This window comes from Solanum dulcamara, chromosome 3, assembly GCF_947179165.1.
Source record: "Solanum dulcamara chromosome 3, daSolDulc1.2, whole genome shotgun sequence".
NCBI classification, from domain to species: domain Eukaryota; kingdom Viridiplantae; phylum Streptophyta; class Magnoliopsida; order Solanales; family Solanaceae; genus Solanum; species Solanum dulcamara.
This window is the reverse complement of record NC_077239.1, coordinates 59,399,465-59,427,063: the sequence shown is the minus strand read 5'-3', so window position 1 is coordinate 59,427,063 and position 27,599 is coordinate 59,399,465. Positions and strand designations below refer to the sequence as shown.

At 35.7% G+C, this 27,599-nt stretch overlaps 2 protein-coding genes across 2 annotated transcripts; one reads left to right on the top strand and one right to left on the bottom strand.

The window, feature by feature from the left end:
* Positions 1–1,223: 1,223 nt before the first annotated feature.
* On the top strand, positions 1,224–14,729 carry LOC129882645 (uncharacterized). Its single transcript, XM_055957025.1, has 6 exons — positions 1,224–1,557; positions 3,587–3,651; positions 3,770–4,053; positions 13,480–13,551; positions 13,637–13,699; positions 14,416–14,729. The coding sequence occupies exons 1-6, from the start codon at positions 1,451–1,453 to the stop codon at positions 14,458–14,460; spliced, it is 636 nt and encodes a 211-aa protein (XP_055813000.1). The 5' UTR covers positions 1,224–1,450; the 3' UTR covers positions 14,461–14,729.
* A 1,156-nt stretch (positions 14,730–15,885) lies between these two features.
* LOC129882644 (uncharacterized) lies at positions 15,886–22,436 on the bottom strand. The gene is made up of 13 exons (XM_055957024.1): positions 22,118–22,436; positions 21,325–21,997; positions 20,941–21,025; positions 20,749–20,838; positions 20,534–20,607; positions 19,993–20,077; positions 19,817–19,906; positions 18,385–18,515; positions 17,914–17,995; positions 17,796–17,843; positions 17,477–17,549; positions 17,277–17,380; positions 15,886–16,423 (listed from the first exon to the last, which is right to left on the bottom strand). Exons 1-13 carry the CDS (start codon positions 22,266–22,268, stop codon positions 16,313–16,315), a joined length of 1,797 nt encoding a protein of 598 aa, XP_055812999.1. The 5' UTR covers positions 22,269–22,436; the 3' UTR covers positions 15,886–16,312.
* Between the last annotated feature and the right edge of the window lie 5,163 nt (positions 22,437–27,599).

Here is a 27,599-nt window from a genome sequence, read left to right as displayed (position 1 = left end):
GAGAGGACTTTGAGGTGGAGGCTTGGTAAGGGAGTCTCCAGTAGCAACTTCTAGTCCTAAACTACGTGCCCCGTAGGTTATCATAAATAACTTACCGAATGGATCCACAATAACATTGATGAAATGATACAGAGTCTATCTTGGCAAGTAACCTCTCTTTTTTTGGTGAAAGGAGTTACACCGAATCTTATGTTATAGCTCACATAGTTTTAAATATCAGTTAAGATTAATATCCCATAAAATGAACTATGTTTTCCTTAAAGCTTTTCACTACGTCTTTTAGTAATTGCATTGACCTTATCTCATGATTTGGGATTTACTTTTAATCTCTTAAAGGATTCTTGGTCATGCATTTCATGTTTATTCCCACTATGATTTCTTATTAACGTTATGCATATTTCTCATATACTTAGTATATTTCGTGTACTAATGCATACTTGTGCCTACATTGTCTCATAATGTAGGGTCCAACGCTTCTCATCACTCTCGTGGCTAGTACAGGTTGTTGTTGAAACTACACTATTTAGTGAGTCTTCATGTTTCGAGGGAGCAACCATGATGGTTCCTTATGTCTCTCCTTCCATGAATTTTAGACTTAGATTGTAAGGGTGAGTTAGGGCTTGTCATATGCCCCCATTTATGTTTGGTAGAGGCCACGTCAAGCAAAGCATGTTTTCATATTCACAGATGTTATCTCAGATTTCTTGTATGTTGAGATTGTTAGGTTTGAGACTTATCTTCCGCTTTCAATTTTATTATGCATGTGTTGTTTATTCTTAAGTCAATGCTTATGCTAATAGGCTTGTTTAGGGTCTTTAGGGATCTCATTCGTCATGTCACGTGTAGGGTCTAGCTTAGATCGTGACATTTAATTAAAAAGAATCCAAGCAAATGAATTATGATATATGTGGGAGTATATTTTTTGGGGTTCTTTTTTTAATTAAGATGGATCGAGCGGGTTAGATTAGAGGTGGTGGGTTTTTAAAATTTTTGAATAATTTCATTTGATTTGGGGCTTTTCGTCAAATTAGGGGTAAAATTGACAAATTCGTAGACAGTGAACATATGAATAGCCATATAGTATAACAAAGGATAAATCTAGCTATTAAACAAAAGTTGAGGCTAATATTGACCCTTCCCCAAAAGAAAAAAACACTTTTTTGAAAAGGCTATAACCTTGAACTATCCATTTTATCTTAAAACCCCACTAACCCGAATCTTTAACCCATATCATCAAGAGAGTGGCTGTATCGCGGTTCTTTTGATTATTATTATAAAAGCTTAGCAGAATAATATCTGCCGAAAACCCTCTCGTGAATTAGTTCCCCCAAATCCCTGCCCACTCCCTTTTTCCATTTCTCAATTTCCTCCAATTCTTGTCTGTAAAAGGGAAGTTTAATTAGGGTTACGTGCTAAGAATCGAGTGCGGGGGGGTATTCCGGAGCATACGATGTACGCTGATCGGGTGGAGGCAGTAACAAAGAGATCGATAAAGGATAGGCTTAACGGCAGCACTGCTGATGATTTCGCACGCCGGAGACAAATTGCTGGCAAGAGGTTTTCCCCTCTTTCTCCCCTTTTCTACTTGCATTTATCATTATTTCTGATGGCTTCAGATTTTTATAACTTTTCAGTTTTTTTTTTTCATTTCTTCTGTGTGTGCACAGCTGTGAATTTGCATTTGGTTAGATGTTTTATATAGTAATTTAAGTAAGGTTTTTTCTTCAATCCAGTGGAGAATTGGTTTAAAGAAGATCAATATTCTGCATCTGCTTAGCGCAGAGAGTGTTGTCACGATTTTTGTTGTGCCACCTGAGATGTGTGTAAATTGTAATAGCAGTCTAAAGATATTTTTTCTTATTTTGAATAGATAGTACTTCCTCCCTTCCATGTCTTGTGATTGTTCTTGACTAGGCATTGGCTTAAAAGAAAGAAAGAGACTTGGACTTTGTGGTTTAAAACAAGCTATAAAAATTTATGTTGCTATACATTATCTGCAAGAAGTTTAAAATTGAATTATTTCTAAATATAGAAAGCTGTCAACAAGGATTTCATACCCTATGCTAGTTCTTCCTCTCTCTCCCCCCCTCAGATATGCCTTTAATAAGTCCTCATTTCTTTTGGGCCAGACTAAAAAGGAAGGTGTGCACAGTTAACAGGACAGAGGGAGTAGCAGTTTTAAGTTTTATTGGCAAAGTTTTGTTTGGATTCTAATTCTTTTGGGCACAATTTCTTTCAATTAAATGTGGTTTAGGCAGTTGATATCTGTAAAAACTGTGAGTGCCTGTTAAACAGAGGCACTGAGAGCATTCATGCAATGGTCAGTTTTCTTCTAGTTTAGTGTCATTGTTGCTTACTTGGCCTTCCTCCTTGTTGCTTCTGTATGGCCTATTAGAAGTCAAACCAAATAAAGTCCTGTTGGGGCTCTGGGCCCTCATAGATTGGATTATCTGCTTGACATTCAAAAACATTAAGGTTTAGTCGACCTAATGATTAGGACCGGGAGATGCATTATTTATTTTTTTGAGAAGGCAGTAGATTATGTATTAAAAAAATGCAGCAATACTTCGCACTAGCTAAGCACCAAGTTGGTGCAAGCAGTACAAGAGTCAGTAATCTTTCTGCACATAAAAATAACAAAAAGAAGGTTAATAAAGGCCCTATTTTTGTACAGATTCTACGAAATCTAAACATACTATCTTCATCCTTTACAACCTGTAGATTACACCAAAAAGCTAAAATCCATAAACATTTGTATTTAAGCTGCCGTATAATAACTTTCTCCCCTTCAAAGCATCTCACATGTTTTGGGAGATGCATTCTACGAATGAGAAATGAACAAATTAGCTAAAAAACTATTATTTGCTAAGTTGCTCAGGTGCGGGTGCGGTTGTCTTGTACGGGTGCGGATCTAGAGGTCAGATCCTTCATGATCTAAATTTTAAGATTTTGCGGGTGCGACACCAAAAGTGAAGAGTCCACACAACTTAGATTATTTGTAAGTACTAGTGATGATATGTAAGCTAAGTTGCTCTGACTCTTCCCTTTTGGTGCCGCACCCATGTCGACAAGACATGGTTGTGGGTGTGGGTGTGGGTGTATGATCCATATCCGATCTAGTCAACCAATTTTGGGTACTTTGAACAAAATCGACAGAGAAATTCCTGACAGATTCAATGAAAGGAGTGACCGATTTTGGGTTCTTTGAAGAAAAAGAAATACCTTGTATGTAGAAATTTGTTTATCACTCCCTTTCCTTTTATCTCCTTTCAAGATTCTCCTCTGAATCAATATTTTCTCGTCAAGTTCCACATGATATCTCATAATTTAGGTCTTATAACTTTATATGTAGATATTTGAATTATTTTTAGCCGAATCTTCGCACCCACATCCAGGCTTGGATTCATATCGCAGAATCGTGAAAGATTCAACCTGTAGATCCGCATCTATATCGGACACCAACACCCGAGTCCGAGCAACTTAGTATATAAGTATATCAGATTAATCATGCTTATCTTTTTTTGCTAAGCCTCATATGGTGGAGTCATATTAACTTTCTTGTTCAATTACTGTAATCTTTTTGTAGGCACAGAGAAGAAGATGACAAATGGGAGCATGATCTTTACGAGCGTCATGAAGTTCCGGGATCAAGTACGGTGTTGTTTGATGCTTTGATACCATTAGATTCAGTTAGATATTACTTATTCATTAGGAAATATACTTGTGAATGCTCCACTAAACATTTTGACATCTCTATGGGTTTTCATAGGCCAGAGAATTGGTGCTAAGGATCTTCGTCTAAAACTCCAAAAGAAAAGTATCCAACAAGCTACTCAAAGTGTTAGAGGTTCTGTCTCTGGAGGTATGAGGGATCTCCGTGAAAAGCTCTCTGCTACTGTATACTCACAAACAGTGGAAAATGACCCCCCCAAAGCAAAGTTGAAGGCAGCTCCTGAAATAAGTAAACCTGTCAGGAGAAGTAGCATAGCTGAAGCTCCTGCCATGGAGACAAAAAAAGTTGCTAGCACAGTTTCAAAGAAGTCCCAGCAAAAGGCAAGATCTCCTTACTCAGATTAGTTTCACCGATAAGCTCCTTGTCAATAGTATTACTTCTTTATCAAATGGTGATATTGCCATTAAAATCTGAGCATACACAACTCGACCCCCAGTAGAAAAAGGAGATAAACTTTCAGAAATTTCCCACACGGAAGGGTAATAGAGTGCTCTAGACAAAATTAGCATGTCACATGTTTTACATGGTACCGTCTTCCTTACTTTCAGTTCTTTAGGTATTAGCTCCTTAAATTGTGTTGCTATTCTTGTTATATGTTCAGTGGGAGTGGGTCAGTTTCCTGCTTAGAACAATGTTATGCCAATAGGGTTTATAGTAGTCCCTGCATTTCGTTTTGCATGACCTTGTTTGCCTTGCCACATAGTTTAAGAAAGAAAGTAAGACTTTTGGAACTAGTTTTGTTTTGATGAACTATTGAAACTTGTGGCCTTTTTTTTTAATGAACTTTTGAAAATTGTTGCCTTAAACATATCATAACATTGTAAGACACTATGAAATTTCTCATCTTAAATATGACATTAATTTAAAGTTTTTCCAAATTTAGAATGTACATACTAAAAAAAAGGAACTAGTGTCACATAAGCTAGAATGGATGGAGTATTAGGATACTCTACAATGTATTACGTGACCAATATAAACCCATTTTTGTTGGTAAGTTCATTTCGTAGTCAAATTACTGAGTACGACTCAAATCTATGTCCACTTCCCTGCTGGATATTTATATTTTTCTGGATTATGGAATCGAACCAGTGAAAGAACTCTCAAAAGCAAACATCTTTGCTTCTGCACTTGGTTCATTCTTAAAAATTAAGACTACTTAGATCTGAATCAAGTTCATGCACACAATTGTCTAGAAGATTGACACCTACTGGCTGTTTATTACCAGGGTTGAGTTTTGTGAATACAACAACATACACAGTGTAGTCCGACAAGTGGGGTCTGGGGAGGGTGGGGTTTATGCAGACCCTTACCCCTACCTATGTGGAGGTTGAGAATTTTTTGGAGAAAGGTAAGTTGTATAAACAAAGGAATACTCCAGGAGTAGTTCAGTAATACTTACAAAACAAAAATCATAGAAGTGTAAAAACTAGCCTCCTATATAAACTCATAAGTAGGAGGTTGAGAATTTTTATTTCTAAGTGCTTCTTGGTTGGTCCTTATATCCTTGAGAAAATGTATAAAAATTTTTTTATTCCAGTTTGATAGAAGGAGCTTTTCTGGGCATACGTCTTTGATTTTGTTGTGTATGCATATGTTGTGGCTAGGACTCTGCTCTGCTCACTGGACTCTAAAGTATGGTTGAAGTAACTGTGTCCGTGCAACACATGCATAGGGAAAATCAACTCAACCTTTCTGAATAGCAGTCACTGAGACACATCTTCCCTTTGTGCTAGCTGGGCTTTTTATAGTGATCTATCCTCACTTCAACCAGCTAATCAAATGGAAGCCGGAAAGATTCTTGGTAATATAGATGAATCTGGGAATATCTTTGGTTGACATAAGGTAAGATTCTTTAAGTAGAGTGCCTTGATCCCCATAGATGATATATTCTTATGCACATATTACGTTTGCCTCAACTCTGTAGTGCTAATAGAGTACTACAGTGAGGTTTGTATACTCTTCCACATGTTAGGGGTTGATTGTTGAAAGAGTGGTAGCCAGACTTGTTACTCATCAATTTTAAAAGTAGAGGCCATTAATTTTTTTATGACAATTGACATATCCACAAGCTGCTTTATCAATGAATTAGGGAAGCTTTTTGCTTTATATATGAGTGGAAATTTTGGCTACCATATTAGGATCAATGGTAGGTTGGAGCCGCCAAAAGGACTTGTGCTTCTCTAGCATCAGACCCTTAGTTTGGGAAAAGGAAAAGGAAGATATGGGAAACCAACCAAGCTTGCATATGGTAGGTGATTTGGAGAAAGAGAACATGCTCAAATTGAAATACAATAGCATTTCACTTTTGGCCATTTGGTGTAGTATGCAGGATGTTTTTATGTAGATAGGTCTACAGCTTTTCTCAGTGTCCTCACTGATTAGAGGGGTAACTGAGCTTTTCGCAACTGCTATAAATACAACTCCCAACACTTTCTTAGTGCCTGGATTTCTTAATATAAAATTTTGCTTACCATTTCAACGGAAAAAAGAAAAAGGAAAATAGAATCAGGCTGCTATGCTTTTTTAAAAAAAAATCAGTAATGTTGCTAATTAAAAGCACTAGGGTAGTGCAAAAGCCATATTTACTGAAGAGAGACCGACAACCAACAAAAATCTAAAACCAATTACAGTTGCCCAATGAAATATATCAAAGAAACCTCCTCTAAAAAGCTATGTTTACACCAAAAGTGAAATCAAAGCAAACACTTCATCTAAATGTCCTGCACATGACTACCCCTATTGTCAAAAACTCCAGAGTTCTTTTTTCCAAATTGTCCACCATATGCAAGCAGTATTCAATCTCCACCAAGGCCTCATTTATTTTCATTAAGATTAAGACATCTGAATCTGAATGATTTGAACACTGAATGATTAAGATTGTTTGTTTTCAACTTCTGAATGTGCATAATGTATTATTTGTAAACATAATAAATATACAATTCAAATATAATAAATTAAATATTAAATTAATAAAATAAAATCATTATTTGATTAAAAAATGAAACATTTATGTTCGCTAGTGATGCTGGAGATGGTTTGTAGTGGTATCGATTGGTGTTAGTGGCTAATAATGGTGGTGGTGATAGTTTGCAGGTGGTTGGCATTGTAGTGTCTGTCATGATGATGGCGAAGGGTAGTGGTGGTGGTGGTTGTGATGGTGAATTAGTTGATGTTAGTAGTTAGCGGTGTTGATAGTGGTGTCGGAAGAATGTGTGGTGGTAGTTGGCAGCAGTGCTAGTTATGGTGGAGTTGGTTGATCTCCACAATATTGTGAAAGAGCTGTCATAGTTGGATAGTAAAAGAGCAATGAAGAAACAAATGGCTATTAGGTCTGCGTTGGTCTCGCAAAACAAACATCTGGAGCATATTTTGGAGCCCCCTCCTTCTCAGCCTTTCTTGAGTCAAAACCGCCTGTCTTGCCATGAGCCAAGTGAAACAGAGAATCTTTGTAGGGGAGTTTTTTTTCCAACTTGGCTTCCATGGCCAGCCATCAATCTGATGGGCACAGCTGCTGATTATCAGATAGGTAGACTTGACTGAGAAATTCCCATCCTTGCTATGATTGCACTACACCTCTGCATCTGTTAACCCTTGAAAATGCTCCAGTGTCTTTAAGAACTCCATTGCTCCTTCAATTTCCCAATTATTTAGAGCCCTCTTGAAGGTAATTTTCCACCCTTACATCTCCTTAACTGTGGATAAATAAGCATATGCGTTTGTTGAGATACTGAACAATTCAGGGAAAAGTTCTTTCAAACACCCATGTCCTAGCCAGTTGTCTGTCTAGAACAAGGTCTTTCTACCATTACCAACTTGGATACTCGAGTTCTCTAAAAACAAATCCTACTGTTGTCTAATCGATCTCCACACCCCTACTCCATAAGGGTTGTTAAAATGAATTGTGCACCACAACCCTTTCTAACCATACTTGTTGCAAATTACCCTTCTCCATAAGTTGTTCTTTTCCGAAGTTAATCCTCGACTCCTTTGTGAATTTCATTGGTCTAGTCAAATCCCACACCTTTCATGCTCACATTCGACACCTCCACTTTCGTCTGTGCTGGTTTATAGTAGAAACAGGAATTAAACTAAAACTTTTATTGTTATATATAAGGCTTCATATAGATCCTATGTTTTCTTTCTAGTTTACCATTCAACTGTGATCTGTCCACACTGTTCCGACACTATTCCGGCACTGTTCTGGCAGATCTCACTCTAAATGTCTCTTCTTCTTCCTCTCTTTTTGTTTCTTTCTTTCTTTCTCTCTTTCTTCTTTGTTTTTCAGATTTTCCACTTGGTAGTTCAGATTTGCTCCGGCCACAACTCTGACTAGATCTAGAAGGCATAGATCTATCCGGAGAGGATCAGATCTGACTAAAAAGGCTTCCCCGGCGACTTTTCGATGAAGCTTTTGGTCTCCTCTTGCATTTTCTGGCGGCTACAAGCAAATTTCGGCAACGTCTAACTTTTTCGGTGACGTTTAGGATTTTGGTCAAAATCTTTGTCACATTCTCTCTAGGCCAGATCTGTTTAGATCGGACCTAGATCTAGCGAGATCCTCCCGGCGAACTTTCCCGCGACTGAATATCTCCGGGCCGGGTTTTATCTTTCCTTTCCTCAATTGAATATTTATAGTTTGATTATTATTCTTCTTTCCTAGTTCCTACCTTTAGTGTTTTAGTTATTGTTATTCACTTTCCCTCTTCACTTAGTGTCTAGGGTTCTTGACTTGCATATTAGCTAGTGTGTGTTGTCTCTTTATTATACATTTTACATTGGCAATTATTATCTCGTTGCTTGTATTCTCTTAATTTATTTGTTATCAATTTTTTTTCACTTTGTAGTTCATATCGTTTTAGTGGCTTTGGTTACTGATGGTGGACTAGGGTCATGTCCTCAATTGGGGGTGAAGGCAAGGGGAAATAGTGGTAAGAGGGAGACGAGTTTTTGTAAGTTGAGAGTAGGATCGTGGAACATAGGGTCGCTTATAGGAAAGTCCATAGAGCTAGTGAAGAGTCTTAAGAGGAGAAAGATTAATATAGCGTGTGTTCAGGAGACTAGATGGGTAGGTTCTAAAGCTCGGGATGTGGATGAATTCAAATTATGGTACTTAGGAGGCTCAAGAGATAGGAATGGAGTCGGTATTCTAGTCGACACGGATCTTAGGGAGTGTGTGGTAGAGGTTAAGAGGATCAATGATAGGATGATGTTTATTAAGCTAGTTATAGGAAGGCTTATTGTGAACGTTGTTAGTGCATATACACCCCATGTGGGTCTGGATGAAGAAGTCAAAAGGCTCTTTTGGGAGGATTTTGATAAAGTAGTGAGAGGTATACCTAGTACCGAAAAGATTTTCATTGGTGGAGATTTCAATGGCCATATCAGTACAACTTCTAATGGTCTTGATGATGTCCATGGAGGCTTTGGTTTTGGGGAAAGGAATGGCAGCAGAGTTTCTCTCTTGGAGTTTGCCAAAGCTTTTGAGTTGGTTATTGCTAATTCGTATTTTTTGAAGAGGGATAATCAATTGGTCACCTTTAGTAGCACGGTAGCTAGGACTCAAATTGACTACTTACTCCTCTGGAAGGGTGATAGAGTACTTTGTAAGGATTGCAAAGTTATTCCGAGTGAAAATATTGCCACCCAACATAAGCTTTTGGTAATGGACTTGGAGATTAAGAGGGATAGGAGAAAGAAGACCCTTTATGATCGACTGAGGATTAGATGTGGGGCTTAACTCCCGCCTTTTCTCGGGAGATGGGGGAGAAGTTGAATAGTTTAGGCGCCTAGAGTAGTAGCGGGGATGTGAACATGTGGGACATGACAGCTAGTTGCATTAGAAAAGCAACTATCGAGGTTTTTGGGGTATCGAGAGGAATCTTTGGTGGTTGTCAAGGAGATTGGTGGTGGAATGAAAAAGTACAAGGCAAAGTGAAAGCCAAGAAGGTTGCCTATACGGAGTGGTTGGAGTAGTGCATGGATGAGGAGGAGAAGAATAGGCTTAAAGATATCTATAGGAAGGCAAAAACAAAAGTGAAGTCGGCGGTCACCAGTGCTAAGACTGCAGTTTTTGAACACATGTATGTCGAGTTAGGGGAAAAAGGTGGGGATTAGAGATTTTATAGGCTCGCCAAAACGAGAGAGAAAAGCACGCGATCTGGATCTAGTAAAGTACATCAAGGACGAGGAAGGTGAAGTGTTAGTGGATGAAACCTCTATCAAGCAAAGGTGGTAAGCTTACTTCTATAGACTCTTAAATGAAAAAGGAGACAGAGACATTGTACTGGGTGATTTGGCGTACTCTCATAGTCTTTGAGAGTTTGGGTATTGCAGGTGTTTTAAGGTTGAGGAGGTTAGTCGTGCTGTTAACAGGACGAGGAGGGGGAGAGTGACTGGGCCCGATGAGATTTCGATGGACTTTTGAAAGAGCACTGACAAAGCAGGTTTGGAGTGGTTGACTAAGTTGTTTAATGTTATTTTAAAGACTGCTAGATGCCTGGTGAATGGAGGTGTAGTACTATGGTTCCATTGTACAAGAACAAGGGTGATATCCAAAATTGTAATAATTACAGGAGTATCAAACTATTAAGCCACACTATGAAGATTTGGGAGAGAGTGGTGGAGATGAGGGTGAGGAGGAGTGTCAATCTCAGAGAACCAGTTTGGATTTATGTCGGGGCGGTCGACTACTGAAGCAATTCATCTTATGTGGAGACTGATGGAGAAATTTAGAGAAAGATAAAGGGATCTCCATATGGTGTTCATTGACCTTAACAAGGCTTATGGCAAAGTTCTGAGGGATGTTCTCTGGAGGTGTCTGGAGGCTAAAGGTGTCCCGATGGTGTATATTGGGGCGATAAAAGACATGTATGTTGGAGCCAAGACTTGGGTTAGGACGTGGGAGGTGACTTAGAGCAGACTACATCAGGGATTTGTGCTGAGCCCTTTTCTTTTTGTCTTGGTGATGGATGAGCTGACACGGTCTATTCAGAAGGAGGTTCCATGGTGTATGCTATTTGCGGACGACGTAGTTTTGATTGATGAGACTCAAGACGGAGTATGATAGATTGGAGGTTTGGAGACACGCTGGAGTCCAAAGGGTTCAAATTGAGCAGGACCAAAACAGAATATTTAGTGCAAATTTAGTGTTGCGATAATGAAGAGGGCAGGGAAATGAGGCTTGCCACCCAAACTATCCTTAAGATAGAAAGCTTTAAATATCTTGGATCCATCATCCAGAGTAGTAGGGACATCGAAGATGATGTCACGCATTGCATTGGGGCAGCATGGTTGAAATGGAGGCTTGCCTCTGGAGTCGTGTGTGATAAGAAAGTACCACATAGACTTAAAGGTAAGTTCTACAAAATGGTGGTTAGACCAGCGCTGTTATATGGAGTGAAATGCTGGCTAGTGAAGAACTCTCATGTTCAGAAGATGCATATTGCGAAGATGAGGATGCTGAGATGGATGTGTGGGCACACTAGGAGTGATAAGATCAGAAATGAGGTTATTCGAGAGAAGGTGGGAGTGACATCTGTGGTCGACAAGATGAGAGAAGCGAGACTGAGATGGTTTGGGCATGTGTAGAGAAGGGGTGTCGACGCCCCAGTTAGGAGGTGCGAGCGGTTGGATTTGGGGGTATGCGGAGGGTTAGGGGTACACCGAAAAAGTTTTTGAGCGAGGTGATTAGACAAGATGTGGCGCTACTCCATACCACCGAGGACATGACTTTAGATAGCAGTGTTGTGAAAAAGCGCCGAAGCGCTCGCTTTAAGCGTGAAGCGAAGCGAGGCGAGGCCCTAGCGCTTCAATACCGTGAAGCGAAGCGATTTCAAAAAAGCGTGCGTTTCATGGGAGAAGCGAGAAGCGCGCTTCATGTAGAAGCGAGAAAAAAGCTCGCTTATTTGGAAAAAGCGGGTACTAAAAAAAAAATCTCAGTAGTAAAAAAATTATAGAGAAAATCATTCATATTTTTCCTCATAATTGTATATTAAGAAAAATTATAAAGTTAACTTAGTGCTACTGCCAGGAAGGTCTAAAAGCGAAAGCATGAATCACTTGTCTGCCACAAAGTCCAAAAGGTTACACTTAGAGGATTGATAATTATGTATAGATTAATTTAATACTCTGCTCACTTCCATTTCATTTTTGTTTGAAACTATTTTTATATTATTCAATCTAGATATAATATTAATATTTAATTAGAAAGCTAATCAAAATTACTTATAAGAATACTACTGATCTGCTCACTTTATATTACTTTTTCCATTTCATTTTTATTTGACACTATTTTTCTTATTCTTCCGTCCAGATATAATATTAACATTTTTATAATTTCTTAATTAAAAGCTTTTATTTCTGCACAAATACTATGATATGTTTACACGCACAGTTTCTAAAGGTTCGATTTGGTACTCCTTCCGTTTCAATTTGATTGTTTGGTTTTGACTTGATACAGAGTATTAAAAAAAACTTCTGAACCTTGTGATCTTAAATTAAAGATATATTAATTATATTTAAATATTTTTTAATCTTGTGGTTTTAAGGAGAGTACTTTAAGGGGCAAGGAAAAAAGAGTAGCTACAGGTTCAAGTTCAAGTTCAAATAGAAGTAGAACTCTTGTTGATGAGTCCTCCGATGAGGATCAAGTAGAACCCTTGCTGATGGCACTTCAAGAGTTTGAGGATCTTGTTGAAGAATAGGATGTTACTCCCTTTGTGATTTGGTTATGCATTTGCTTTATATGTTGTTTCTTATGAGGATTATTGACTATCTATTTACTTTTTAATCCAAGTCTTTTGAGTTCTTGATTATTTATCTATGCATATTTTTTATTTTTTATTTTTATACTAAATAGCATTTTTTCTGAAAAAAACATGCACTTCGCTTCACGCTTCTCGCTTCTGTGAAGCGAGCCCCCATCGCTTTTTTCCGCTTCTTGCTTCTCAAAACATTGTTAGATAGGAAAGAGTGGAGGTCATGGATTTGGATAGAAGGCTAGTAGGGATAGAATTGTGCCTTGTTGTGTGTCGGTTTAGGGTAGCCGTAGGTTTAGGCGTGCCTTTATAGTTGTGTTGCTATTGCCTTTGATTATCGCAGTACTTTGTTATAATTATAACTATAGTTATTGTCCGTGTCTTGCAAATTTTGCATTGCATTTTATTTTTATTTTTATTTATTTATTTATATTTATTTTATTTTATCTTCTTTTTTTTTGCATTATGCTATATAGATTGTTTTTCTCTCGTACTTGGAACTGTGACTTTTGAGCTGAGAGTTTTTCGGAACAGCCTCTCTACCTCCATGAGGTAGTGGTAAGTCTGCGTACATCCTACCCTCCTCACACCCTACTTGTGGGATTTCACTGGGTATGTTGTTGTTGTTTGTTGTTTTTACCATTCAACGTCTTTCAACACACTTTCACATGTTTTGCATACCTTATCGTTGTTTAGTGACAATCATGTGTGGTGAGCTTATTGCCTTTGATCTGCACATTCCTTATTTCTTTAATTTTTCATGTGCAATTAAGACCCTCTGTTTTGCAATTCTTACTACTGTATGATCAGTGGTTGTGGCTGTCGGTGTTCGTTCTTGCTTGTTTCAGGACTCTGGTTTCTTACCTTGATGTTATCAGCTATCACATAATAAACAAAAGCGATTAAAAACTACTCAAGCATGCTCATTTGCTATTCCAGAGTACACTGTGGGACTACTCTTACATATAAAAGTTTATACATTTGGTGCAGGCGGAATCAGTGGATAATTTTCTACAGTCATTGGGTCTTGAGAAGTATGCAATTACATTTCAAGCTGAAGAAGTATGTAATTCACTGCTGCTCTTTCCTTTTTAATATAGTTTGAAATGCTGCAGAAATTCACCTTCTCTCTTTGCTTTTCTTGCAGGTTGATATGGCTGCTCTTGTGCACATGACAGATGAAGATCTTAAAGCTATAGGAATACCAATGGTAAGTATTGTAATTTTGTATGAGAATTCATTTGAATATTGTGCCTTCCTGTTTTTCATTTTCTTGTTAATTTTTGGTTATGAATGGGAAGAGAAATCATAATGAAGGAGGTCAATTCAGTAGACATTGTTTTTGATGCGAGAAATTTTTCAATAAATGTTTCTGCTTAAGCTTCTTAGGTTTGATTGTCTTGATAATAACGCTGATTCGAGAGATTAGGCTTTTCAAGGGTTAGGCCAAAGGATTCTTGAGTAGCACATCTTTGGATTTGCAATTTCAGAGTCAAGCCTGACCACGTGGTGATAGCTTGGTCTTTCAGTGGAAAACCTCTTTAACCATTTATTCTGTTCATTTCTTTGTTTTTGAGCTACTCCCTTTGTCCCATTTTATGTGATACACTTTCCGTTTTAGAAAGATGACACATTTCTCATTTTGGAAACTATTTAATCATATCATCCCCATTTTACCTTAATGACATGTCTTGTTGCGGTACACTTGATGTAAACGTTCACTGTTCATCAAAAGTCCTTTTATCTTACACTCAATAAACTATTATTTTTCTTTGGAAGAAGCGCAAAGGGTGTTATTGTTGTGAAGAATTTGAGGAATCAACCGAATACTGATAAAGTTGAAGCTGTTCTAGTGAAATGGCACGGGCAGTAGTCTTTTCTATTACGTGCTGATTGAAAGCTTTGTCCCCCTTTTGGTTATTTCAGGGTCCAAGGAAGAAGATAATATTAGCACTGGAGACTAGAATCTGATAATTGGGGATAATCTCCCTTTGCTGGGGTTATTCATTGGCCTGTCATCTGACAAGTCAGCAGGCTTGTGTTTTAACTGTACAAGTCTCTTTCTGGGATTTATTTCTTTCAAGTGTTCTCTTTTTCTTTTTCTTTTTCAATTTTTGGGTTTTATCAAGTCAAGTGTGGTTAATGAGAGCTCTCAACATGTACAACATGGGAACATTTAATGATGAGCTTGCCCTCAAGGGCATATAATTTAATGGCTTTGTTGATTGCTTTGCTTGTAACTTGGAAGCCAATTTTTGCTGCTTCTCCCTCATCTAGTTTTCCATACTTTTTTAAGTTTAGTATCACTATTATCTGTTCACTTCTCCTGAAGATAAATTGATATATTATTTTTACTGTGAAGTCTGTAGTTTCCCGCCGAAAAAATCGCATAAATATTGGGTTTAAGACCTTAATTTACGATACATGAATGTACTATTTTTTTATTTACAAAATATAGTTTTCTTAATTACAAAACATAACAAATAGATTAGTGCACTTTTTTTGGCTGAATTTTTGAGATTTGGGGCTGATTTTTTTAGAGTCGGAATCAATTATCTAATTTTTCGGATTTACGCCAAGTACATACGTATATAATACATTTACTATGGGAAGAGACTTTTTTTCTCTGGTTACTTCCGTTTAGCAATTTTTGGGGCAGATGTAATTTTTCTTCTCTCTTGAGTCATATTCTCTTTTTCTCACACCATAGCTATATACCATTGTATCTTGGTTAGCAGAAAACATTGTTTCTCCACTTAAGTTTATACAACATTTCTCAAGTCCCATCTTCAGTTTCGTTTTCAAATGTATCTTTTCTAAGTTATTTTTTTTTATTTTCTACAAATATGAGTAGAAAAGTTCCGGTGAAAGCTACAACCTAGAAAGAGCCCAAGAATTAAGGTGTCTACTAGCTATTCCTACTAGCCTCATTATATTATCACGACCAAGTTTTGAGTGGCATGCCTTCACTCAATATCCACTGTGTTGAATTAAAACTGAAATGTTGCTGCCTTCCGTCATTAATGCGATGGATTAGACGGTAAAATTCTTTGAAATAGTTTTGAGTTTATTTGTCGAATCGTGGAGGTTTGTAAAACAATCTGGGAGAAAATCAAGGAAAGAATATTTACCATGTTTTTTATTTTACCTTATTTGTTGTGTTTTGTAAAAATTCTACTGCTATATTTAGAAAAGAAGAAACTATTGTTATATGTGTATTATTTTATTTCTTAAATAGTGTACTTATGTTTTTTCCCTTTTCCAACTAAGTAAAACTACACACTCACTATATTGCCTCCTGTGTTTAATTAGCAACCGATCTAGTACGCTAGCCGTTAATGCTGAGCAGTGTCCATTTAGTTTGTTATCTCCCCCTCTGACCAAAATAATATTAAGCAGGGGAAATGCTACACTTTTTCCTTTCCATAGTAAAGAATTCCTCATCAATTGCTAAAATAAAAGAACAAATTTTTTAATGCACCATTATAGTGACAGAGAGTTGATTTCTTTAGCCTAAATATTATCTCGGAGACAAATTTAACTATGACAATGTTTTGCACTGTAGTACATCATTGCACTACACGCTACTGTAAGGAAAAAAAATACACACGTGAATTTGTATGTAGTAAAATTTGTATAAAATCTCCAAGAAATAGTGCCACATGTCAATTCTCAACTATGGGTCCAAAACTTTTTGGGTACACTACCACGAAAGGTTTCATCTCCAATCAAGCCTCATAAGCTTTTCCCACAACTTTTGCATTGTCCCTGGACACCAGTTTTTGTTCTTCCACTCTAAAGATTTATCTGTAACTCTGACATGCTACTCAAGTTTGACCTTCCATGCAAGGTACTTTCTGTTTTCCACTTTATATCTTTTCCATTCTCTAATGACTGCAAGAAGCACATGCAGTGAAACTGGCAGAAAGAATGGCTGCAACGAACAAACAAAAAACTTTTATTTCCTCCGATCCAAATTAATCTTGGACTGCAAATGACAGAATGAGAATAAAATATAAACTATAGCTACCATTTAAGTATTGATTGAACGTTAATCCCTAATTAATTACACTGTAAAATGGAAGAAATAGAAGTGGTATTAAGAAGTGCAAAACGAGTCCGATGCCACCCTCTTAAATTACACCAATGCAAATAGGAAGTCAACACAATCACTTAACTACGATGGGTTTCCCAGGATAGAATGGGCATCGACTTGCTGATGCTGGATAAAAGTTCAGTGCTCTCAAATTTATCACTATGGTGTAGCAGAAGAGTGTCAAAAGAGGACGGAAAGCTAAAATTAGAACAGTCAATTTAAAGAGTGTCGAGACTTACTCTATATGTTAACTACCCACCACAGATTATTAACCTGTTCCTAGATATTTCTTCGTATGAAAGCGACATGTAGAAATCCTTCAAGCAACAGCCCTCCTTTCAACAGTTTACACACATTAAATGTTATTTTCAAAGACTCGTGCATTTAATAATTGCACGAGGAAAGAACGAATTTTGAATGGTTATATGCTGCTCGTCTTTGTTTTGTTAACATAATTTCATAAACAGAAGACATGCAGAACCATCATCTGCTTTACATGCATTTGTGCCCTACCACATCCTACCTTTGACACGAAAGTGGAAGTGGTATAGTTAAGTGTAACAAATAAAACATACTAAAAACAGATGAACACTGAGTCGATGAAGGTGGGATCCTATAGTTAATCGTTAACAGAACTAAAAGCATGTGAATGCCATGTCAATATATTATACTTCAGTGACACGAAGCTTACCGAATATACAGCAAAACAGTGCTCAAATGAATAGTAGCTCACGGACATCATAGATGGATGGAAAAAGGCATCCTCTGCTAAGGCTCTTGCTTTTCTTGAGAAAACTGACAATAAACAAGAATAGTTTTTAGGTTTAAGTGCAAAGGAAACTACTAGTTGTAACCATGTCAAATACTAATACCAAGGTGAAGGAAACATACCAGCAGAAGCATCAGAATATCCTAAAGACACATTGCCTAGAGATAATTTTGCAGCTTCAAGAGAATACTTTACCTGAACAATTAGTCAGAGTTACGAGTGCTGACAATTTACCAATATGTATTGATAGGTGATGTAAAAAGTGTTTACCAATATGTTAAACCATAAATTCCACAATTAAAATATCTTAATCAGCAAAATTATCCTTTTTACTTTCATGAACTCAGGAGAAAGCCATATAAATAATTAGATTCAAATAAATATTTCCTAAAGTGTGAGGGGAAGTCACATTTAAAATTCATAGTTGATCGAAACTCTAACCTGTTTTCCTATTTCATCCATGATTATCATCCTGGGTAGTGACTGAACCTGGATGGAGAAAATTGTCAAAACCTAAAAGTATGAAGTAAGCAGAAAGGAGTTGTAGCTGATAACCCACCAATCGAGAGAGAGATCCAAGGGTGGTGCCACACTGAAGAAGATTGAAACATGTGTGATGCCTAGATAACATGTCCAACTCCCTACAACAAGAATGTTTAGAAAGATATATGATCAGATATAAGCCCCCAGAATATCTACATCTAAATTGAAAAAAGTTGAATTAAAAGTGTCCATTGAAATCAAAGAATAGTTTTGCAAACAGACAGATATATAAAACAACATAATACCAAGAGAAAACATTCAATCTCTGAATGATTTTTAAGAACCAAAATATGCAACAAGGAGATGCTGAAACAAATTCAGAGACTTAGTACACTTATATCCCATTTTAGATGAAAAGGAAATGGTTCGTATCAGATATCAATCCACTTACATTGGTGGCTTACTTTTATTTAAGCAATCATGCAATGTTTTTAAGCTGTTTCTTACGTTCCATCTTTGTTCATCCTAAGCAGTATCTTAATCTTACCATTCTGCAAAGCCTTTGTCACTGGTTAGAAGTACAGATGTGGCAAATCCACCAACATAAAGGCTCTCAGACTTCAAACCAAATAGTTGGCGCAACTGTCCCATTAAAACTTCAGAAATCATCTTCAAGTCCTGTTTCAGAGCATGCATTTCTCAATCTTAAGTAGTTAAATACCATCCAAAAAAAAAACAAAGATATGGACATCACAGATTCTTTCTTAATTTCCCTTGCAAAATGTAAAGGGGTCCATTCTTGGCTGTTCAATTAGAGAATATGTTGTAGAAGTTGCTGTATATCCTTTTTTTACTCAGTGAATGTTGCAGTATATCCGCATGCCCTCTTACCAATGATATTAAAAGCGAAAAACGCAAAAAAGCTCTAAGGTCCGTTGGGGGCTTTAAGCGCAAATAAAGTGTGGGCCTTAAATGAAAAAAGGCGCAAATGGAGAAATCAAAAAATACAAATATGTATGTTTAGTCCAAGATTAATAATAATAATAATAATAATAATAATAATAATAATAATAATAATAATAATAATAATAATAATAATAAGCATGAATAACAAACATATGGACAAAGAACTTGAAACAATTTTTAAAATGAAGTGAAATATCAATTGTTTAGTATCACTTCGTCAGGACACTCATTAGCAAGGCAAAGTATGACTTTGAACCTTGATGATGACACTGAACGCACATTAAGCAAGCGCTCAACATTTTTTGCGCCTCGCTTCCGGGCTTAACTGTGCCTTTGACAACACTGCCTCTTACTCTAGTTTTAGGGAAGAAATATATTGCACGAAAGCAACATCGTGCACTACTTGCTTAGTACTTAGTAGACAGATAAACATAGGAGACACCCCACAATAAACCTTAAAAAAAAGAATGAAGAAACAGGGAATCAATGTAGAAATTACTTCAACAGTGAGACAAGTTTGTTATCGATGTTGACAAAACCCATTTTAAACAAAATTGAAGTCCAAGCCTCCAACTTGTTAAAGTTGATGAGAATTACTTACATCTCAGTTTCTCATTTTGGATTTATGATACAGGTAAACATATTGTGCATCTGAAATCTCTCACATGCATACAAGCACAAATATACTCAGCTACACAAATATGCTTAATATACTAAGGATGCCAAAGCAACAACAATTTGAAGTGGAACTAAATACGTATGGACAAGACTGTAGGTGCAGATGACAATGCACGAATAACAGAAAAAAAATTCAACAAATTAAAACCCATATGAAGAATGCATAGAAATATATAAGCAGTGTAACACCTCCCTTCCTTTTTCAGAAAAAAAAGACCTCAAAGAAAAAGAAGGGCCATGTCACATAAACTGTATATTCTCAAAATCTTTTTCTCAATGAGGCTCATTCATCTTGACTTTTAAACTGTTAGTCACCATAAGGAGAGGATCCTTACCTTAGAAGAAATTTTGTGCCTGGAAAGATGTTGCATTTGAAAATTCTCTACACAGGCCGGTGGATTCCAAACAATAATACCTCCCCACATCTGGAATCAACTGTATTAAACTGCATGATAATATATGAAATGGCGGACACAGATAGAAACATCGAGACAATAAATTTAATACTCACCGGAGATATAAAACCATTTGTCATGGAAATCTCTCCATTTGGCAACTGCAATTTTAGTGGGCACTCTTTTGCAGATGGCACATATCTGGCATTGAGAAACCCAGGTTACTGTATTTTGCTAAATTTATCCAGCTTAAATATGATAGAACAATCATTTAGCATGACTAGATTTTGCAGTGCGTAGTGCTCAAGGAACTGGGTTTTTTCTTCTTTTTCAGAGTACAAGTCAGAAGTTGACTTTAAGTAGTAGACTTGCACAGGATTGTGCAGAATCCTCAAAGAATTATTAAATATGGATATGGAACTCAGTGGTGCTTCTCTTTTGCCTAAACAAGTATATTCAAGTCAACAAGTTCCATAGAAAAAGAAGAGGGCAGGGCAGGGGGGGGGGGGGGGATAGTTTAACGAGTAGATGCTATATTCCACATACTATACTATCAGTTCACAGATATCAAAGCATAAAAAGTTAACAATGCAATATCTGTGATAGAAGCTTCTGCAAGTTCTTCTTTAAATGAAATATCCATTACGAAAAACATACAAGACAAAATGCAAGACTTTTGACCGCCCTCCAGCTGCTGTTGAAGTATCCAAGTGCCATTCATTTGAATTTACCTACAAAAACTCGGATATTATACAAATCAGGATGCTGTTTGAATTTATGTCTTTTCCTTTTCTTTGGGAGGAGAGTGGGGGGTCGATACTTTGACGGTCAATAAGAATGTCAGATTCATATTAGTCATTAAGTTAACTTACAAAGAAAGGAAGATCTTTTGTACTGAAAATATAGCTACCCTGGGTGTCATCCCAATATGAATATGAAGACTTTGGAGTATGATATAGAACCTGCAATAAAAAGAGCTCATAAGTATAAGCTCAAAGGAACCAAAGGAAAGATATACCCTAAATCCTTAAGTGGTATAAGAATGTAAAGGTTAGACAGTTAACCTGGCTTTCCACACTAATATCAGCCACTGGTCTTAAAGCATCAACCACAGGAGTCAGCAGAATCTCATCTAACTCTTTAAAATCCCTGTAGATAGATGATAATATTTTAAATGAGTAAATAGATAATATGTTTGATTGGGTATTGGCTAAACAAAGATAAAAATACAACATTCATAACATATGAACTTTAGCAAGAAACACATAGTAAGCTACAAACACATTAACCAATAAACACTACATCGTTAATTCAAAAAAAAAAAGTAACTGAAACACCACACCATGGAACGAAAAAAACTAATTATAGGCTCCATTATTTGCAATGAGAAACAATGTGTAATAAAATTAGGATCTTCGGTAACTAAAAAGAGAAAATGAGGTGATTACCAATCATAAACCCAATCATGTGGATCAGAATTCAAAAGACTGAAAGAAAGCACGACCTTGCCATCTGCACCTACTGGCATGAATTCCCCACGAATTGATCCTTCTTCCTTCCCACCATTCACAAACACTTTGATAAAAACCTCTGCCATTTTCTCAACAGCTTTCTCCACAGAATCTTTTCCTACTATCCAAGCATGCCTATATTTTCCAACAACAATTCTAACGTCCTCCTGCTTCCTATTCATCACCACAACCGTATAAATCTTCCTATTCTTACTATCCAATACCGACTCCAAATACTCATCAAAATCCTCATCATGATCATTCAGCTTATCGAATCCATTCAACATACCACACTGCCATTTACCGTTGCCATTTCCGCTTTGGCTGTGAATACAGTTGGAATTGGAATCAATTGTTACAGCCACAGTAAAATTGTTTCCACAGGTGCCACAAAGTAGAGTATTTTCTGAAGTGAGTTTTTGCATATGAGAATTGATCAAAAGCCCTAGGTCATTTACGGCAGTAATGTCATCGAAGTTCACAAAAACTGCTTGAAATTGGCAAGGGAACAGCAAATGATTCTTCTCCATTTCCGTTGATAGTAAATCGATGTCTTCAAAAGGCAATGGTGCTCGGTAAATCTCTATGGACTTAAGTAAGAAAGGCAAAGCTGTATACATACATAAGAAATAGAAGAATAAATTGTTAAGAGTTTTGTAAAAAAAAAAAAAAAAAGAGTTTAAATACACAGAAAAAGGATACATAAATGGAATGAAGAGTGTAGGAATACCGATGAGAAAAGAAATGAAGACAGTGAGAGTGAGAAATAAACGCTTCAATCCAGGCTTTGTTTTACGCATGGTTTTAGGGTCGAAATCTTCCTCTTCCGACCTAGTGTTTGGTGGATCGGAGGAAGTTAGTGCTTCAGAGATCTCCGCCATGGCTGAATCCTCAGGAACTCCCGAAGAAGAAACCACTTCGTAACTATTTGACAAAAATAGCGGTTGTTTGGATGGTTGATTTTTTTAATTATTTTTTTGGTTAGAACGTAAGTATTACTATATCATACTAATATGCATCATTACAAACCCGATGGCCAAATGTTACACCAAATGTTCATTGAGGTTGTAGATGAGCACCCTCCTTCGTCAATAGGTCTTCAATTCAAATTAAAATTTTGTGGTGGGTGACGCATATCATGTTGGATTTTTTTTTAAGTCATCTATGACCATTTAAAGTTGTCTATATATTTCGTTTGAATATCTTAACTAGGGTTTGTACCTATTGAATACTTTCACTGCTTAAAATGAGTATCTATTAGACATTTTCCGTTGACATGGCAAGAAAGGTGCAATACACATATAGAGGGATATTTTTAGCTATTTTTTAAAATAATCTTCTTCTTCTTCTTCTTTCTTTCTTTGTTAGCTATAACTTCTTCCAATACCACTATCATTCCCGCTATTGTTGCCGCCTTCGTCATCACTATCATCCACCCTTTTCTTTTCTCTCTTTTCTTCAACCACCTCTCCCTCTCCCTCACCACTGTCGTTTTCATCTAAAAAAACACCACTATCATTTCCTCCTCTATTTTTTTTAAACCTGATAGCCACTATGTAACATCTCAGAAGTTCTAAGTCTAGATCAAATCAGACCATCAGATCATGAGGAGTTAAATGATTGACAATTTTAGAAATTTAGGATTGACGAGTGAAATTTACAGCTCGTAAATGAAATCACTAACAGTAGATTATGCTCGTAGATCAACTTCAGAAATATGGATCTCAACCAAAATTTTACAGGTTCAGTCTATGGGTTGTGAATCACTTTACGAACTGTAGATTGAGCTTGTGAAAATAAAGTCTTGAAACCTGATTTTAGTTGACTTTTACGGACTAAGTCTACGGTCCGTAGATGGAACTACGGACCATAGATTGGTCTCGTAGATGGAAACTCAGAAACTTAGGTATTTAGCCTAATTTCTACGGAAGGAATCTATTTCCGTAGATGGCCCTTGTGGAACCTGCCGATAGTTTTTCTTTCAGGGATATTTTGGTCTTTTTTCACTCTTTAAACTCCTAGACTATGTTGCTACCACAGAAGCAGATGTGAACAAGCACCGAACGATGTGAACAAACACCAGTTTCTTGCCGGTGTGTGTTAGTAAAGCTAATAGTTCGGATGCACATACGTTTTCTTGCTTCGTTTCTATCTAGTGCTGTTCTAATTGAATTTCAAAGATCTTGCTCGCTGTCAAAGCGCATTTTGTGAGACTTTATTTCTCATGCTATCAAGAATCAGTAAATGCAGAACTTTTTCCTTGGATTCGAGAAGAAGGAAATGAAGAATAGGAATGAAACGAAATCGATAAAGATAGATGTACTTGATGCCCTGCTCAAGAGAGACCCAAGTCCTAGTAGCCCTGCCAAATGGTGATTCTGGGTGAGATTAAGGGGAAGTTAGTCGACTAAACCTTCCTTCTCACGCCCAACACTTCGACAAATCAAATTTAGTACATTTTAAGTTCTCTTAAGGAAGAAACTACGGTTCTTCATCTTCAAGCTTTAGTTCAAGGTTTCAAGCTAAGATTTTTCCTTTCAAGTATGTGGGATTTCATCAATGGGTATCTTTTCACCCATTGAGTCCTAAAGTAAACCTAATTTTTCAATTAATGATTTCTACAGAAATTAAGGTTCTTACATACAACATGATTTTAAATTATTTTTCTCATTGTTCTTCATGAATAATTTGATTATGTGATTTCACTTATAAAATCAGTACTTCTAAATAGTATTTTCATGAGCCCTCAAGATATAAATATTTCATTTCTCATAACCATGTTGATTTAGATTGCATGTCTCAGATTATCAATTTCTCATGATTAAAAGTACTTTCAGATAAAATATCTACCAATTATTATCAGTTTGCCAATATTTATGAGCTACTCAGACTATTAGTTCTATCAGGATCATTCAATAATATCAAATATTAGTATTATCAGTTAATCAATATTATTTCTATTGGGAGTATTACTTAGCACCGAGCGAACCCAGGAATGAAGGCTCACTCGTCAGTTTAGGATTGAGACCATTAGTAGCAATCCGTAAGTTCCAAAGGTGACTGACTGGGTAACAGAAATAATTAGTAAGTTTGAATTTAGATTCAGAATAAATAAGGTAATTCTAGTGTTTGATAAGATGGGTAGGCTTGATAAGCCTTAGCATGACAAGGGGTTAGGTTATGACAGGATAGGAGGACGGAATACCTTGAAATGGTGGAGTTGGCAACGAAATGAGGTAGGGAGGCTTGGGATAGAGTGTATGAGTTTGTGGGTAGTATACCTGGTAGTAAGGGTTGTTGTTAAAGGATCGGGTTGTATAGCTTCAAGTTATATATTTATTTTGTTAAAGGATCAAGGTTGCATAGCTTCAAGTTGTATATTTCTTTTGAATATTTACATGATCTTGTGTGGTGGATTCGGGTCGACCGATGATGCCTACCAGTACGTTTTATTTATATTGATACTATTTTTTTATGTCACTTAGTATAGTATGGTTGCAGGATCAGTGATGTTTCTTAGGTGAAGACGATGGTGATCTCCGACAGCTTCGACTCCTCTCTTCCTTATAGTGGAGTTGTGTCTTGTTTTAAAATGTTGTATTCTCTTAGAAGCTCTTCTACCTATTTAGACTAGTTCCTAGGAAGGGTAATATGTTGTATTTGTAAAAGCTTATTATTTTAATCAAGATTGAGATTGATTCTTTTATTTTATTAAGGTGATTGTTGATACCCAATTTTGTCTCTCTGTGCTCAAAATTAACGTCTTTAAACTTCTTGATCGTTAAAGAACACAAATTATTATTTTTACACATTTTTTAGTTTTTTTTTGAATTATGAATAAGTATTCTTATTTTATGATTTTCATGAATTTATTCTCATTTTTTCCCTTTTAATAATTTATGGATGTGCTTTTCTTAGTTTCATAAATAATAGGATTCTTATCCATTTATTGTCATTGTAAATTTTAGTAGTCACAATATTTTTACAGTCATCAACAAACGTACGCAACATAGCACTGCAATTTATTCTTTACAACATAGTATATCTTCCAAAATATCGATTATATTTTTTATATATATCGATACATATTATTTTAAAATTAATTATACTTTTAGCACAGTCCACAAATATAGAAAGTCATAACAGTTGACACCAAATTTTGGCCTGATATTTTCAAAGTTCATACTTTTAAGTATTTTATTTGTTAAATAGTTCAAAAGTGCATTTTTATAATTTTAAATTAATTTTATCTATAATTATCCTTAGATTAAGATTTTTATCACTTTATTTTATTTAGTTTCAATTATAGCTATTTTTTATAACAGTTCATTAATTTGCATTTTTACATGTCATCTGTTATATTTGTTCATATTCATTTTAGTATTTTTAGAAAAGTCTATGAATACATTAAAATACAGATAAATATTAAAAAATTTCCACAATTATACCTACCCACTAATCACACAAATTTTTCCACAATTATACATACCCCACTAATCACACAAATTTTTCATACAATTTTACCTACCCACTAATCACAAATTTTCCACACAATGTTTTCTACCCTACTAATCACACAAAAATTTTCATACAAATCACCATTTTCAAACTCTCTCTCTCTCTCCTCTATTATTCTTCCTAAAAAAACCACACACATCAACAACTACAACAAAAGTCCAACACATATACACTACAATTTTCTACACATATACAACCATTTTCAAACTCTTTCTCTCTCATCTCTAATCCTTCCTAAAAAAAACCACCCATAATGTTTATTCTTCTTCTCCACTCTCTCCCTCGTCCTCACCCTCACTATAAATAACATCAATTTTAACTCTTCTTCACTACTTTATCCCTCTCCTTCACATTTCTCCATTAAAACCAAACAACAACCACCAGACCCACCAAAATTCTCTTCTTTTTCAGCCAAATACACTTCATTTTTGGTGAGGTTTGAGCTTTCGCTCCCAAATCTAACTAGACATAAATGTTGTTTCACTTTGTTTTATGATTTTTCTATTCTTGTTGCTATATTTTGTTGCATTTCCATGTATATTTTGTTCCATTTCAGATCTGGACGGAGGGGTTCAAACTCCAGCCATTGTTTTCTGTGTTTTCACGTTCTCCGGTCACTATTAATGATTCTCCGTTAAGTTTTATTTACTATTTTTGTTCGGGTCATTTTATTCGACATTTTTAGGTAATTTGGACATTTGTAATGTTATTCTTTTACCTCAATTTTGTTTGTTTTCTTTCTAAATTATTTGCAGAACCATGGCTAATGAAAAAATCTCTCCGTCGATTTTCAAGGCCTCCCCATTTTAAAAAAATGAAAATTTTAGTTTAAGTTTACATTATATATTATATATTACAAGTTGAAATAGTCCAATGAAAAAATCTCTCCGTCAATTTTCGAGGCCTCTCCATTTTAAAAGATGGAAATGTTAGTTTAAGTTTACATTATATATTACAAGTTGAAATGGCCAATGAAAAAAATCTCTTCATCGGTTTTTGGGGCCTCCCCATTTTAAAAAACGGAAATTTTAGTTTAAGTTTACATTATATATTATATATATACAAGTTAAAATTGGTCAATGAAGAAATTATCATCGATTTTCAAGGTCTCCCATATTTATAAAATAAATTTTATTTCAGTTATTATTATTATTATTATTATTATTATTATTATTATTATTATTATCTTACTAATACTTCTAATAAGTGTCTTTACAGGTATCCAGTCCAAAATTGCTTTCCGAGGAAGCTATTCGAATTTAATGTAGTCCGAATATTATTTTTAATTTATTATTGTGTATATTATTGATGTTAGGCAAAATTTAGGCCGTAAATACTTACATAAAGAAATTTAATTGATTTAACTATATAATTAGTTAATTCACATTTTTAGACAATATTAAATAATCTTTTTTTCTTTAAAATATTTTTCATAATTTATCCTCTCATTGATATTGTAAGTTAAAAATGTTATTTCAGAATACTTTTTTTTCTTCCATAAAAGAAATATTTTTTCTTTTCACATATTACAAAAGGTTTTTTGGTAAAAAAGTTCTTTCTTTTCATATTAATAAAGGGCAATTTTTTTTAATACTGGATAAAAACTACCTTTTTTATACATTTATATCGTCATTCTCATATTTTCATACACATAATTGACGATAATATAAATTACTTATTTGGTACATACTCTT